The 16576-nt window shown below is 39.3% G+C and overlaps 1 protein-coding gene across 7 annotated transcripts in view; it reads right to left on the reverse strand.

The window, feature by feature from the left end:
* Positions 1–740: 740 nt before the first annotated feature.
* Positions 741–16576, reverse strand: part of atf7ip (activating transcription factor 7 interacting protein) — a 42737-nt gene continuing 26901 nt past the window's right edge. For 6 of the 7 annotated variants that reach the window (XM_016295701.1, XM_016295703.1, XM_016295699.1 and 3 more), the window contains exons 2-14: positions 9369–9431; positions 8069–8675; positions 5719–5897; positions 5028–5174; positions 4832–4906; positions 4548–4609; positions 4037–4098; positions 3246–3911; positions 2589–2623; positions 2424–2481; positions 1968–2057; positions 1828–1856; positions 741–1703 (exon numbers count right to left, since the gene is read on the reverse strand). In XM_016295701.1, the coding sequence (XP_016151187.1) occupies positions 1245–1703; positions 1828–1856; positions 1968–2057; positions 2424–2481; positions 2589–2623; positions 3246–3911; positions 4037–4098; positions 4548–4609; positions 4832–4906; positions 5028–5174; positions 5719–5897; positions 8069–8669 (2463 nt within the window). In that variant the 5' untranslated portion in view covers positions 8670–8675; positions 9369–9431 and the 3' untranslated portion in view covers positions 741–1244. The remainder of the gene's footprint in view (positions 1704–1827; positions 1857–1967; positions 2058–2423; positions 2482–2588; positions 2624–3245; positions 3912–4036; positions 4099–4547; positions 4610–4831; positions 4907–5027; positions 5175–5718; positions 5898–8068; positions 8676–9368; positions 9432–16576) is intronic. The other variant, XM_016295698.1, reaches the window with a different exon arrangement.

Here is a 16576-nt window from a genome sequence, read left to right on the forward strand (position 1 = left end):
ATGCTGACCTTGCAACCTTCAAGTGCTCAACAATAACTGGTAAGTTTTTTTTCCTTCAACTGCACTCCATTTTCCTTGCCTCGGTTACAAAGTGTTCATTGGTGTGTTAATGTTAACTAATGAAGAACTTTTGAAAAGGTTTAGTTTTGTTCCAGAGATGGTTCTTAAGAAATTAGTGTAAATATATACATTCAAGCAACATATCACTAATATTTTTTTCTTTTATAATAGATCTTTTACCAGTGCCAGTTTGCTTGAAATGGTGAAATAAGACTATTTTTTCTTGCATGTTGCCTTGCACATCACATCTCGGGACAGTCGCTAATAAAGGCCTTGGGACGGTGGCATTGTTGTGGTGCCAACAGCTGCTCAATTCATTAGTCACATAGCTTATAGCCATGTGGTAGAACTCATATCCAATACTTCCAGAGAACCAAGGAACTGGCATTAAGATGAACAGGAACGCAAACGAATAGCTTAACTTTTCTTGTGACATTCCCTTTCTGTTATTAGACTGCAACTGCAAAACAACTGATAAAAAGTCAAAGTAAGTGATAAATCAAAAGGTAAGCAAACATGCAGATAATTAAAAGCATTTATCAGTGATGAAACAAAAAGAAATCGCACTTTGACTATACATTAGATTCATGCACGAACAGTTTGAAATATTTCTAACAGGGTCTTGTATGTCATTCAATAATTCACACTGTAGTTTCAACAAATAATAAAAAACACTTAAATATATCAATACTTTTATTGAGTGTCATTTTGGAGTGTCTGGGTACCAGACAAAAAACATTTCAAAACCTTTAACACCTCAGCTTTCCTGTCCTGTAGCTAACTGGGACCTATATTGGAACATCTGTGCAACGTAATGAATATCATTTTATTAAAAAAATAATAATAATAAAAAGAGAGAGAAAGAAATTCAAAAACAATACTTAACTCTGAACATTCTGCACAAGGAAAATACAATTTCAAGCACAACCTAAGTCTGATAGCTCCCTCCTTATTGTAAAATAAAGTTGAAACAAATAGTGTATGTGTCTGTATGCACTGATGATTCTTTGTATTTCCATTTGCATTAGACAACCTATTTGAATTCCCTACAATTCCTAACACAAAGGGCAAGACTAAACCAGTGGTCTGCACATAGTTAACAATTTTGTAACCGTTACAAATCTCCCGTCATACTTCCGTCGGCCACGTCCTTCTGTTCCATCCCACCCTCATTTGGAATTATTTTAGGATGACGCAGGGTTAATGACGTCAGTGCACTGCGGATCACAGAAAGGACCGAAGCGGCCGTACACATCTTTGGCCCTGACGGCAAAATAATATGTCGATCCCGAGACAAACTGGGTCAAGGTGCACGCCATGGGCAGCGGCAGCGCCTTCACCTCCCCGATTTTCTTCCACAGTGACTGAGCCGATGCACCAGTGCCCGATGCTGCCCCCTGGTGGTCCTGGTGATAGGCGTACAGGTGATAGGTATCTACAGCGGCGCAGTTGCGGTCAGTTTCTGCAACACACCAGGATAGGACGATCCCGTTTTGGCTCTGGACGCGGGCCAGTTTAAGTTGGGGCTGCTGCGGAGGGGATGTGTGGGCGGCCTCGGGTGGGAGACGTGCCGGTGGCGATGGTGCCAGTGGTAATGGTGGAAGAGTGGTGGAGGAAGAGGAACTTGGACGGGATGGAGAATCCTGAGAGAACAATGAGTGAAGGTAAGAAAGATTACAGGAGGCACTATATGTTAAAAAACACAAATATAAATGTTAAAATTATGGCCTTTGTATCTTCTTTACATTTTTATGGACACACACTTACCACAGAGGAACGTTGAGCTGATCGAGCTCCTAAACCAGGAAAAATATAAAACATGTCAGCATACAGCTCTGAATTTTATAACTACAGGCAAAAAGTAGAATAAAAGGAGAGGGGGGGAAAAAGGTGTACTTTTCACTCACCAGCATTAGTGGTAGAGCTGACTAAAGGAGGCGGCCCAGATGCACGCTGGGTAGTGATGGGGGAAACAGTTGCTTTCTGGACTCCAGTCACTGCACAGCATCCACAAAAAGAGAAAAGTATTAGTATAATGGTTCTCATAACTAGGATGAGAAAAATTAGCAGTGAGACTTAATTCGAATATTGGGTTGAACTTGATCCTCAAGTCATTGTTCAGATATTTTTTTTTTACAAAAATCTAGTGATTTCAATAGGAACCCGCACAATCTGGAGCTTCGTGTGAGGGTGAAAGCTCACCACCAGAACGCTCTTGCTTTTAAAGTGACTTTTGTGTGAGCGGTGCTTCTTTATACATCATTACACTATAAACAACAAACAAATAACTTTTTTTTACCTGTAAAATTTCACTAATGTGATTGCACCTTACAATACAGAAATAAAGAGCAGCTGTGTTTTACCTTGAACATCGTCATCATCTTCAGTCAGATCTATCACAGAACCTTTGGGACGCCCGGTCTGTAGAGAGAGGAATACAATTTAGAATAAAACTGCACTTTTTGACAAAAGTGGTATTTGCAATAACATTTTAAACATCCCATTGTTTACAATGAGACACTGCTTACCTGAGAGGGTGTTTTCGGTGTTGAGGCCTGATTATCTGTTAAACATGAAAGATTAATGAGATTACATTATGAAACATTTTTAAATATACATTACATAATACTATATAAATAAAAGCAGTGTGAGAATAATTATTTTAATTAATATACATAACTAAGCGAGACGGCAAGTTTTATAGTCACAACAATAATAAACAAAAACTAAAATAAATGAAAACATACTGCTACATTTAATCGCCATTTCAATATATTTAATTAATACTGTATTATTCCATGCTTTAAATAATCATTCATTTTGTGTTATATCCCTCAATGGGAAAAAAACTAAAAATTACAAAACAGAATAAAGCACTTTTGGCCACACTTTATTTTAAGGTCCAATTCTCGCTATTAAGAAACCATTGACTTTTGCTTCAAACTCCTAATTTGCTGATTAATAGTTGGTAAATTTAGGTATTGGGTAGGATTAGGGATGTAAAATATGGTCATGTAGAATAAATGCTTTATATGTACTAACAAACAGCCAATATGTTATTAATAGGCATGCTAATAAGCAACTAGTAAATAGTGAGAATTGGTCCCTGTACTAAAGTGTTATCGCACTTTCCATTTAGCAGATATTACTAAAAAAGTGCCCGCATGATAGACATTCTCTCATACCTGTCTTTGAGGCCAGTGCGGAAGCCGATGGTGGACCAGCTGCAGCTGCTGCTGATCCTGTCGCCGCAGCTCCTGTGGTTCCTGGAGAAGAGGCCGCTGTAGACACTCCCACGACAGCAGCACACTGCGTAGGTGTTCGAGCTGTTGTCACGGATATCCCTGTGCTGGGTGAACTAACAGTCCCTGTGCCACCCGGATACACGGCTCTCGCTAACGATACCGCCGGAGCTGACGATGTCGAGGAAGATGAAACAACATTGCCTGTTGGCTTTTGAAGGATGAAGGTGGTGGCAGGTGTAGTCATCTTTGCCTTATTGTTGCTACTAACCGTAGATAATGACGACACCGGTATTAAACCGACACCACCAGCAGTACTAACCAATGCCCCACTTTGCCCATTTGCCATTGCTAAAGGCAGCTGAATCAAAAGCGGCTGAATAGACACTGACTGACCCCCTGATGTTGCTGGGGTGCTAGTCATGACCCCTGTAGTGGGTCCAGTCTTAAGTAGTAGGGTGCCTGTCTGAGACTGGCCAGGCAAAGAGGTGGATGAGGGAGTGGAGCTTGTAGTTGTGGAGATGATCTGTAGAATGGGTGCAGGAGAAGCTAGTGCGGAGGAGGTTGGTGTAGTCTGTGTGGACAGAGGTTTGGGCTGGGCTGGGATTGCTGAGGGGCGAAGGAAGAAAAATAGTAATTTCTCTAATCATTTGAGTTAAATTTTTTTTTTAAAAAGCATTAGAATGACAACTAGAATTAATAATGTTTTTTATAAAGCATTTTATAAAGCTCACCAGGTGTATTAGAACCAGCGGGTGCACTGGACAGTTTGGAATCCATCGTGGTTTTAACAGTACTGTAAAGGAAGAGAAATGGTAGGGAAACATTAAAATAATGGCAATAACACAAGCATTTCAAATATTATTTACTAAAGCTTTTTTAATAAAGCGCAGCACTAATATGTGCAGTTTTTCCAAATTAGTCTGTGGCCAAAAAGGCGTCTAGAAGGCGTTTGTGGCTAGCTAGCTCTTTCGTCAGCCATTGTGGAAAAAGGATGGTGAACTGTCAAGATGTTGGCAAGTTTTAAGAGCAATTCACAGAAAATGCATTCTTGCATTCCACTGTGTTGCTTTTCCATTGATTTTCTATATAAACTTACACTAGATACACATTTTCGACCACTGAACTTGCGTCTTATTTTTCTTTTATTAATTTTGAAAAAACCAAATGACTAATGTCTTGGAATGGAGGACGGATGGCATGATCTTGTGAAGATGAATAGAGGTCGATGTGTCATATGTTTACCGTTGCGGGGTAGTCATGTTGGTTGCATTGTTGGCCTGAGCAGCAGCGGAGGCAGCATGAGCCTGATTAACAGGAAACAAAGTGCATTTTAAGTTAGAAGAGAACTAATCATTTAAAAGCACATTTTGCTTGCAATCAATCAGTGAAAAGGGTATTATATTTATGGATAAGGACCATTATTGGCTTACATCCTTATCCCATGACTCCCATAATGATTTTCACCAAACCACTTTGACCAAAATCACACAATAACTAATTTTTTTAGCAGTGATTCCCACTCTTACCTCTTGAGTTCTCTTGGAGTTCTCCGAGGCCTGATTAGCAGCACCAAACTTTTTGGCCAGCCGGGAAATCTTGGCCTAAAATGACAACACAGTTTTATTGATGTTAAGTATCAAGTTTCACAGTTCCCTTCTTTTAATTGTTTTTATTGGATGTACAATACCATTAATTCTTGTATTTGAAAACTTCAAAACTCACCTGTAGTGTGTTAAAATGCTGCACCGTATTCTGTTGTTTGGTTTCATTGTCAATCTTCTCCACTCTCTCTTTCAGCTCTTTTATGCTTCGGTCAAATACAGTCAACTGCAGCACCCGTAATCGTTCCTCAACTAACTGCTGTACCATCTAATAGGAAAAGAGACAGAAAAAGATTACTACATCATATATCTGATAGCCTGGAAAGTCCTGGAAATCAGGCTAAATTTTCTCTTTTCTTACAGAAGACTTTTGGATGTCTATCATGAATGTTATCTACCAATATCCATTATTACAGAATTTCCTAAATTCTCAGAATTATAGGGTTAGTTCACCCATAGAGGAAAATTCTGACAAGTGAGAACCAATGCGTTTTGTTCTCGGTTTACCATATGCTTATAAAAGCCTAAATTAAAAGCAACCGTCTCTTCAGAGCACGTTTATTTGTGTTCCAAAGATGAGTAAACATTTTCAAAATATATTATTTTATGTTCAACAGAAGAATACAGGTTTGGAACGACAAGGTGGTAAGTAAATTATGACAGATTTTTATTTTTTGTGAACTATCCCTGTAAGATTCATTTACTGTAATCATGCATCTCTGTATCCCATCTTTTTATATGAAAATGTGCTGTTGTACATTATAAGAGACTCCATGCTACAAATGCGAGGATTCAAAAAATAAATAACAAACCTTCTCCAGTTTATGGCGGCTCCCAGCACTGGCTGTGATTTTCAGCTCTAGCTGAGCCTCCAGCTCCTCACCCTCCAGCCTTGCTCGTTTTCCATCTCTCTCCTCCTCGATTTCTTTGTCATCTTCATCTTTCTCCTCAGACAATGATCTCTTTGTACCAGCAGGGGGACTGTTGTCTGCTGTTGAGTAGAAGCAGAGGAAGGGTTTAGGCAATTGTAGACTTTGGTTCTCAAAATGATCAAACTACACTGAACAAAATTATAAACGCAACACTTTTGTTTTCGCCCCCATTTTTCATGTGCTGAACTCAAAGATCTAAGACTTTTTCCATGTACACAAAAGGCCTATTTCGCTCAAATATTGTTCACAAATCTGTCTAAATCTGTGTTAGTGAGCACTTCTCCTTTGCCAAGATAATCCATCCACCTCACAGGTGTGGCATATCAAGATGCGGATTAGACTAAAATGTGCAGTTTTACTGTATTGGGGGGTCCGAAAACCAGTCAGTATCTGGTGTGACCACCATTTGCCTCACGCAGTGCAACACATCTCCTCCTCTTTAATGTCTGTGCGAAGTTGCTGGATATTTGCAGGAACTGGAACACGCTGTCGTATACACCGATCCAGAGCATCCCAAACATGCTCAATGGGTGACATGTCCAGTGAGTATGCTGGCCATGCAAGAACTGGGATGTTTTCAGCTTCCAGGAATTGTATATAGATCCTTGCAACATGGGGCCGTGCATTATCATGCTGCAACATGAGGTGATGGTCGTGGATGAATGGCACAACAATGGGCCTCAGGATCTCGTCACGGTATCTCTGTGTATTCAAAATGCCATCAATAAAATGCACCCGTGTTCGTTGTCTATAACATGCGTCTGCCCATACCATAACCCCACCGCCACCATGGGCCACTTGATCCACAACAATGACATCAGCAAACTGCTCACCCACACGACGCCATACACGCGCGGTCTACCATCTGCCCTGTACAGTGAAAACCGGAATTCATCCGTGAAGAGAACACCTCTCTAAAGTGCCAGACGCCATCGAATGTGAGCATTTGCCCACTCAAGTCAGTTACGACGACGAACTGCAGTCAGGTCGAGACCCCGATGAGGACGACGAGCATGCAGATGAGCTTCCCTGAGACGGTTTCTGCCAGTTTGTGCAGAAATTATTTGGTTATGCAAACCGATCGTTTCAGCAGCTGTCCGGGTGGCTGGTCTCAGACAATCTTGGAGGTTAAGATGCTGGATGTGGAGGTCCTGGGCTGGTGTGGTTACACGTGGTCTGCGGTTGTGAGACCGGTTGGATGTACTGCCAAATTCTCTGAAACGCTTTTGGAGACGGCTTATGGTAGAGAAATGAACATTCAATTCACGGGCAACAGCTCTGGTGGACATTCCTGCAGTCAGCATGCCAATTGCATGCTCCCTCAAAACTTGCGACATCTGTGGCATTGTGCTGTGTGATAAAACTGCACTTTTTAGAGTGGCCTTTTATTGTGGCCAGCCTAAGGCACACCTGTGCAATAATCATACTGTCTAATCAGCATCTTGATATGCCACACCTGTGAGGTGGATGGACTATCTCGGCAAAGGAGAAGTGCTCACTAAACACAGATTTAGACAGATTTGTGAACAATATTTGAGAGAATTAAGCCTTTTGTGTACATAGAAAAAGTCTTAGATCTTTGAGTTCAGCTCATGAAAAATGGGGGCAAAAACAAAAGTGTTGTGTTTATAATTTTGTTCAGTGTATTTTGAGTCTATAGAATAAGTATAAAGGCATAGTTCAACCTTCAACAAATTCATTTCATTTACTCTTCCACATTGTACCAAAATGGTTTGACTTTGTCTACTATAAAACACAAATGATGTGAAAAATGTTTCAGCTATTTTTGTCCATACAATAACTCAATGGGGTCAAGTGTTTTTTTAAACCACTTTAACTAACGCCAAAAAAAAAAAAAGATAAAACGTTCCTCTAATTTTGTGTTCCACATAAAGCAAGTCATATAGGTTTGGAACAACATGAGGGTGAGTAAATGAAAATTCTGACATTGAGTAAACCATTCCTCTACTTAATGATTGCAAAATAATTCTCTCAAAATTACTAGTTGATCTCTAATCGTCTTTTACAAGATAATTTGATTTTTTTTTTAAATGGAAAGCTCATATTTTACTTGTCTGATTTGTGATTTAAATATTTACATGAGAAAATGTTTACAGTCTCCACAAATAAATTGTACAGAAATGCAAGAGTGACAATTAATATCTGACCTCCCTGAAATTATAGACCGACCAGTAGTTTGCAGGCAGGTTGATTTTCTAGACATTCTCACCTCCTGCGTTCTCAGAAGTGCCTTTTTCGTCTTTTTGGTCCTCTTTCTCATCATCTTCATTCATCTTCGCCTCACTACTCTCTTTGTTTTCATCTTTGTCTGCTTGGATTTCATCCTCTTCGCTTAAACACAGAAATCCTTCTTTAACCTCTGGATCACAGTTCAACCCAGAGGGGGAAGCAGAAAGAGAAGAGGAGGAACTTTTATTGCTTGTCTCCTTTTTCTCTTCTGCAGCCACAAGGGGGTCGTCAAGATCCATAGAAGGCGAGGTAGTTTGGGTGTTGGGTGGAGAAGGGGATCGAGAGAGGGTGAAAGATGGAGAAGGGGAACCGCGAGCTGAATCAGGGGCAGGTGACATCAATTCGGCCTCTTTATGATTCAAGTCTTTCTCCTTGACTTTCTCTTTCTCCTTTTCGGTGTGGGCGCCATTCACCAGTGGTGTCTGAGGTCGTGAGGAGGAAGATGAGTAAGAGGCGGAGCAGGAGGTGGTGGTTGTCAAGGTGCTGTGCAGAGCTTCCAGTTGCTGCCGATCGCTCATCTTCATCGTTTTGCGTGCACGAAAGATTTTCTTCTGAGGTTCCTCTGGTACAGCAACTTCCATTTTCACCTGTGGAAAAATGGTGGGAGGATATGGTCAAACAAATGTTCGATATCCTAAACAGGCTAGTTAGCTAAACTCCATCCAGTACTCAACACATTTGATTAATCTGACCAAGTACAAGTGCTTTAACTGAAGTGTGGCCACAAGGTGTCACTGTCACTCATCTAAATGCCATTTCCTGCTATTCTAGAATTTTCTCTTGGCCTCGATCCCAAAAGCTTTTTTTAACTGTAACAAAAAAGCAAGCACAACCCTGGACTAAGACTTTAGCTAAACTACCATCTAAAAAAAAATTGTCAAATAAAAGTACTAAACTGTTTAGATCTGTTTGCCCACACTATCAGAAGCACCTTTCTGATTAACAAGTCCACAAACCACCTGGAATCTGTTGTGAATGTAGTTGAACCTAACGAAAACCAATAACCTTCCTCAGTTCAATTGGCATAACTAGCGAGCTGGTAGGGCCGTAACAGTCAGCAGTGCATGTGATTTCAGAATCCTGAGAGAGCAGACTTTGTGTCCTCCCCCTCAACGTGATTGGTGCAATTCCTAACCAATGAGAGCAGCACTCTACAGAATCTGCTAGCGACAAGAGGAGTTCATTATATAATGCAGATTTTCAAAGCTACTATCGGACTTAACCTAGACTAGTACTTCAGTCTCAAGTGTTAATCACAAAAAGACATTAGTTTGTCTTACCAGGCTTCTGTGATGTCTCGTAATTTCCTGTTCATGGATTTTGAAGCCAGTCGCTTGAGGATCCTAAAAAAATAAAAATTGAAATATTAGGTTTTTAAATGTAGCAAGAAATTATTTTGCACATATTCAAACTCATTTCTGCTGCATGACTTAGATGTGTTTAATTATTAGTTCTTCAACTGAAAACCTGATTCAAACATCCTTCAATTCCTTTAAGTACAGCTCCCTCATGTTTTATTTAACAAGTTGTTCTCAAAATGTTATGCAATCATAAGTTTTAACATGACACACGAGCACTGACATATTCTTGGTTATCCTTAGTTCTACGAGTATGACTTACAATCCATGCTGAATCTGCAACCAAATGTTATGACAAAGATCACATATGATAAGCTCATTGGAAGCGGAGTAAAAATAACATTCTATATAGTCTACAGAGAGAAATAAAGAACTTGAGCTAAAAAAGAAACCTTATAAAGATGGCGACATCCTGTAAGTACAAGTAGATAACACTTATTTTAGAAAAGAATCACTACAATCACGATTTGTTGTTATGATAAGTCAAGGTAATATTAAAACCTATTTGCAAACTAAAAAGACCGAATTTTACAGAAGGACAGGGATTTAAAAACAAATTATGGTATGGTGTTCTCATTCACTGCTCTGAGCTAAAAATAGTACACAAAGAATAGCCACCTGGCATAGTTCTTAATTATAAACTCAAGATGTGATGCACGAAAAATAGTCTAGCCTGAAAATAGTGGTACTTTAGCATCAAACGCTAAAACTTTTCTGAAGATGACACCTCTCAGCCAGAACAAACAGATAGAAATCAGAATATAGTAAAAACTCAAAATAACTAAATTTACAATAAGCAGTTTCCTGTATTTTTCAATATTCACATGAATAAGAGTTGAGCAAGTTGCTAGCATTGAAATTAACTTGCTATTAGCATCAAAGCACCGTCCTGGATGCAAACAATGAATCGGTCTTGTTTTCATTCTAATGCTTCACATCAACTTTACTTTAATTATTCTCATCTCAGCTCTTCTTGGTTTTACTACACATCCCATAAAATATCTTGCAAAGAGCTGCAAGCATAAATCCACAGGACGCCGCATTGCTGCTGCACTGCCACATTAACAATAATCATCCTAGCAGGTGTAAATGACGTGGCTTCTATATTATATACCAAAATCTCATCCTCCTGGACCATTTGCAACACCTGTTAAGAGCCATTCCTCCGAGGTTTGGCATCCATGACAACAACGAAAAAGACTTTTAAATAATTCAATTGAAGGTTTTATAGCTTTGACTAATTTTCCTTCCTAAACTGCTGAGTCAGGAGCAAGACAGGTGACTAGACTGTACAAGGCACAAACGAAGGTGTCAAATCAGTTGAAGAGAGATAGCAAATTGAGGTGCCATTAGTAACCCATAAGAAAAACAAGTAACATTTTCATATTCCAACATGTCATCAACCCGAAAACAACAGACAAATGTGACAAAAACTAAACAGTAATAAAATGCATCTCTGTATTCCTCCATCTCCTCAGTTTTATGTCCATAAAAAAAAGGACATTCATTTTATAAAAATGGCTGCTAGCTTCTGGAAAGCTTGTTCTTCTAATGCTGATCACCGCGCACAGCCTCACTGTGGCCCTCCCCCACCCCGACTGTAAACATTAGCGCGGAGGTTCCCACTCGTTGCAAAATGGTCGCCAGAGCTGCGGTGTAAAGCCAGGCTCAGTTCTACATTACTCCTCCTCCTGAGGCTCAGACCTGAATCCACAGAATCTGTGGTCACTTTCAACCAAAGCTGATTTCAAAAACAACCTCTTGCAGATTGCCAGTAAAGAACTGTTTGCGAAGCAAACACCATACTTCGTCTTGAAGTTACAAGGTCGATAACTGTCTGATAGCTTCCCATTGAAATTATTTCAGCTAACACACACAAAAAAAAAAAAAAATCTAAACTAAAGCAATCATTAAATCTCAAATAATAAAATCACAAACGTTCCAAGCAAAAAGCATTAAATATGAAAAGATCGCAAAGAATCACATTCGTTTACGGATTACACGCAATCAGCACTTCCTAGTGCGAAAACCCAAAGCATTAATCTAATTTTCTAGTCGAATGTAAAACGGACGATCCCAATCATGTCAGAATTGCTAAATTCTCACTAACAGCCAAAACAAACGCAAAAGTAAAAATATTCGCAAAAATGTCAACGTCCACAATAATACAAAAAGATGAAAAAAACGTGTAGAATTAATATTTTTTTAAAATCCACCAAAAAGTCAATTAATCTTGAGAAACACCATTTAATATGAATTTTTAAAAAATTGTTTTCAAGAACCAAAACAGCTCGAAAACAACCTTGCGCTGTAGTCTTCAGGAGTAGGCCTTGATTAGTTGTGAGCGCGAAAAAACAGGAGCATGCCTAGTTCCCAACTAGATCAAAGCACACACAACACCGAAAAGAGGAACAGAGAGAGACAGAGAGAACGGGAGGGGGAAGGGATCTCGCGTGCGGAGAGGCGGAGCACATTCTTTGTAAGGTGTTGGCTGTAACCAGAAGAAAGAAAAAGAAAAAAAAAAAACTGTAGTTACACACAATTGTAGCGTTACAACCAACAGGACAGCGTTATATGAAACAAAAGGTCACTTTTTGACTCCTTATGAGACTGAGATGATTCATCACCTCATGAAAGCTCACTGATCGACCAGCGGTATTCTAAAGCCTAAAGGTGTTCCAAAATATGGCATTCAACCAAAAAACCTTTAGAAATCAGAGGAAAATAAAGAATAAAAACCTCAGCAGCAAGAAAGAAAAACTGCCATGTGCTGAAAAGCAAAAACGGCCCCCTCCCCCACTGCTGCAGGCACAGAGAAAACAGGGTGGAAAATTACTGCGATGTGGATCGTACCATTTCAACATAGGAGGGGTGTCTTCACATACACCGCAAGATGTCGACACAAGAGGGAGCACAGCAAAAATTAATCTGCTTTGCTTTTTAAACACACAATAAGTAATAATTTGCCTATATGGATTTTTCAAATCCATATTTTTCAGTGAATAACTCCATAGTATGAATCTCTATACAGCACAAACATCTTTTGGCAGTAGCTTTGCACAGAACAGGATTGTGAGGTAAAAGGTCAAAAATGGCGTCACATACAAATGTAAATAACTTTTGACAACAAAATAAGCTATAGCCACCATCTTCAATATACAATGCCAGACAATTAAGCATGTTTAGCATATCTGATCACTTCTGACTATTCCTTCTTACAAAAAGAGGTGAGTCACATTGAATCACTCACAGCTCATGAGCATTTCACACCTCTGCAGAAATGTGAGTAACTTTGTGATTGTGATTAATCACATGAAAACGCATAATTTATTCTGCTTAAATTTAGGATTTTCTTGTGAGCTATTCCCAAAGGCAAGCAGATTAAATGGGAAACAAATCCCAATAATACTCTTTTCATTGATTTCCTAGTAAAGGGTCATTCGTAAAACTATCCTGAAAACCAGACTAAAACTCACCCAACTGCATTTTATTAGACGTAGCAGCTAGCGTATGTGCTTCGACACATTTAACTCTAGCGTTCATGTAGCCGATGCAAGTTCGAATCCAGCTCGTGACATTTGCTGATCTCCTGTTTTCCCCATCCTTTCCTCTCTCTACTGTGCCTATAAATAAAAGTGACAAGGGCGGCATATAAAAGCCTACATTCAGTCCATGAGAACAAAGAAAAGGACCATCATTATCCAAACAAATCAATTCTAGTTCAAATGGCTGATATGTCTGTCAATTTCCACACAAGTCTTAAATTAAAAAAAGAAAAATATTAGCACAACAGATTTTACAGATCTCGTAAAACCCTTACAACATTTGTTGCAACTGATTGAGTTCCTAACAGACAGTAAATACTGATGAGTTTCCACAGTCCGAGGTCCGACAGTTTCCTAACCAGACTCGACACGATCAATGCGCTCTTCCACATTAATCTGCGCTTCTGTCTTAGCCATGACAAGCGACACTGCATTTCGCCAGTCTCTTGGTTTCCTTTTTTATGCATATTATCGGGTAGCTCCGCCCATATTCAAAAAAAATCTGATGTGACAAATACCTTAAGATCCACAAGGATATTAAGAAAAATTATGCTGTCTGGAAAAGCACCATGGAAGTCTTGAAAACACAAGGTTTGTGTTTGAATGTCAAGAGTCTTGACATTCAGCAGTAGTGTGCAAATACATTGCGAGGGCAAGAGAATGTACAAACTGAGAAAACCACATACTAATCGGATTAGATGTGATTGTTTCATTTCAGAGTGGACAGAAAAGATCGTTCGGCGTTAAAATCTAGTTGCACGACACATGTCTCCTGCACAGAGCTTGTCAATGTCCCTTTTGTGTTAACATATTTTGGCAGCATCCACAATCAATAAACATACAAAAGGTACACACACACACACACACACACATTTGTAAGGTGTTGGCTGTAACCAGAAGAAAGAAAAAGAAAAAAAAAAAACTGTAGTTACACACAATTGTAGCGTTACAACCAACAGGACAGCGTTATATGAAACAAAAGGTCACTTTTTGACTCCTTATGAGACTGAGATGATTCATCACCTCATGAAAGCTCACTGATCGACCAGCGGTATTCTAAAGCCTAAAGGTGTTCCAAAATATGGCATTCAACCAAAAAACCTTTAGAAATCAGAGGAAAATAAAGAATAAAAACCTCAGCAGCAAGAAAGAAAAACTGCCATGTGCTGAAAAGCAAAAACGGCCCCCTCCCCCACTGCTGCAGGCACAGAGAAAACAGGGTGGAAAATTACTGCGATGTGGATCGTACCATTTCAACATAGGAGGGGTGTCTTCACATACACCGCAAGATGTCGACACAAGAGGGAGCACAGCAAAAATTAATCTGCTTTGCTTTTTAAACACACAATAAGTAATAATTTGCCTATATGGATTTTTCAAATCCATATTTTTCAGTGAATAACTCCATAGTATGAATCTCTATACAGCACAAACATCTTTTGGCAGTAGCTTTGCACAGAACAGGATTGTGAGGTAAAAGGTCAAAAATGGCGTCACATACAAATGTAAATAACTTTTGACAACAAAATAAGCTATAGCCACCATCTTCAATATACAATGCCAGACAATTAAGCATGTTTAGCATATCTGATCACTTCTGACTATTCCTTCTTACAAAAAGAGGTGAGTCACATTGAATCACTCACAGCTCATGAGCATTTCACACCTCTGCAGAAATGTGAGTAACTTTGTGATTGTGATTAATCACATGAAAACGCATAATTTATTCTGCTTAAATTTAGGATTTTCTTGTGAGCTATTCCCAAAGGCAAGCAGATTAAATGGGAAACAAATCCCAATAATACTCTTTTCATTGATTTCCTAGTAAAGGGTCATTCGTAAAACTATCCTGAAAACCAGACTAAAACTCACCCAACTGCATTTTATTAGACGTAGCAGCTAGCGTATGTGCTTCGACACATTTAACTCTAGCGTTCATGTAGCCGATGCAAGTTCGAATCCAGCTCGTGACATTTGCTGATCTCCTGTTTTCCCCATCCTTTCCTCTCTCTACTGTGCCTATAAATAAAAGTGACAAGGGCGGCATATAAAAGCCTACATTCAGTCCATGAGAACAAAGAAAAGGACCATCATTATCCAAACAAATCAATTCTAGTTCAAATGGCTGATATGTCTGTCAATTTCCACACAAGTCTTAAATTAAAAAAAGAAAAATATTAGCACAACAGATTTTACAGATCTCGTAAAACCCTTACAACATTTGTTGCAACTGATTGAGTTCCTAACAGACAGTAAATACTGATGAGTTTCCACAGTCCGAGGTCCGACAGTTTCCTAACCAGACTCGACACGATCAATGCGCTCTTCCACATTAATCTGCGCTTCTGTCTTAGCCATGACAAGCGACACTGCATTTCGCCAGTCTCTTGGTTTCCTTTTTTATGCATATTATCGGGTAGCTCCGCCCATATTCAAAAAAAATCTGATGTGACAAATACCTTAAGATCCACAAGGATATTAAGAAAAATTATGCTGTCTGGAAAAGCACCATGGAAGTCTTGAAAACACAAGGTTTGTGTTTGAATGTCAAGAGTCTTGACATTCAGCAGTAGTGTGCAAATACATTGCGAGGGCAAGAGAATGTACAAACTGAGAAAACCACATACTAATCGGATTAGATGTGATTGTTTCATTTCAGAGTGGACAGAAAAGATCGTTCGGCGTTAAAATCTAGTTGCACGACACATGTCTCCTGCACAGAGCTTGTCAATGTCCCTTTTGTGTTAACATATTTTGGCAGCATCCACAATCAATAAACATACAAAAAAGGTACACACACACACACACACACACAATGAACCCAATACTTCTCAGGTGCATCCTATGATCTTGAGAACGCAAGCACGTCTAGCCAACTCAACTCAAGGAACACCCCCAAGTGTGAATGGAAGGGAAAGAGGTCTTCGCCTAAAATCTACCATGCATGCAAACGTGTTGACTTCCGGTGCACTCGTGGCCTAATGGTTAGAGTCAGACTTGTAACCCAAAGGTCACGGGCTCGAGTCTCGGTACCGACAGGGATTGTAGGTGAGTGGAGTGAATGTACAGTACTCTCTTCCTCTTATATGTAATATTATACAGATGTTCCTAATGTCTGATGAAGGCCTTGAATGCGGCGGCAGAACACCAAGATTTTAAATCAGAAAAATCTGAAGCTCTACATTTTTATATGGAGGAGGTGTGGTGCCTTTTCATTAAGAATAGTCACATGGGAATAAAAAAAAGGAGCATAATACTGCAGCTATGATGAGAACAATAAAGAAACCGTATGCTGTCAGGGTGTAAAATGAGATTCATTCTCTCCATTGTTTTCATTGCTCGCTATGGTTTTGCACTAGCTTGAGCTTTATACTACATATTACACTGCTCTCACTTTTCTGGTATTTTGAATTTCTTATTACAGCACTGCTAATATCGTTGGGTACATACAACTATTGGCTTGTTTTCTTTTATTCTAATTAAATGTATTAGCATTCCACAGTTAAAAATAGAGCCCGACCGATATGGGTTTTTTGGGGCCGATACCGATATTAGGGAGTAAAAAAAAAAAAAAAAGCCCAAACC

Source organism: Sinocyclocheilus grahami, unplaced genomic scaffold, assembly GCF_001515645.1.
Source record: "Sinocyclocheilus grahami isolate Dianchi unplaced genomic scaffold, SAMN03320097.WGS_v1.1 scaffold339.1, whole genome shotgun sequence".
Lineage (NCBI taxonomy): Eukaryota > Metazoa > Chordata > Actinopteri > Cypriniformes > Cyprinidae > Sinocyclocheilus > Sinocyclocheilus grahami.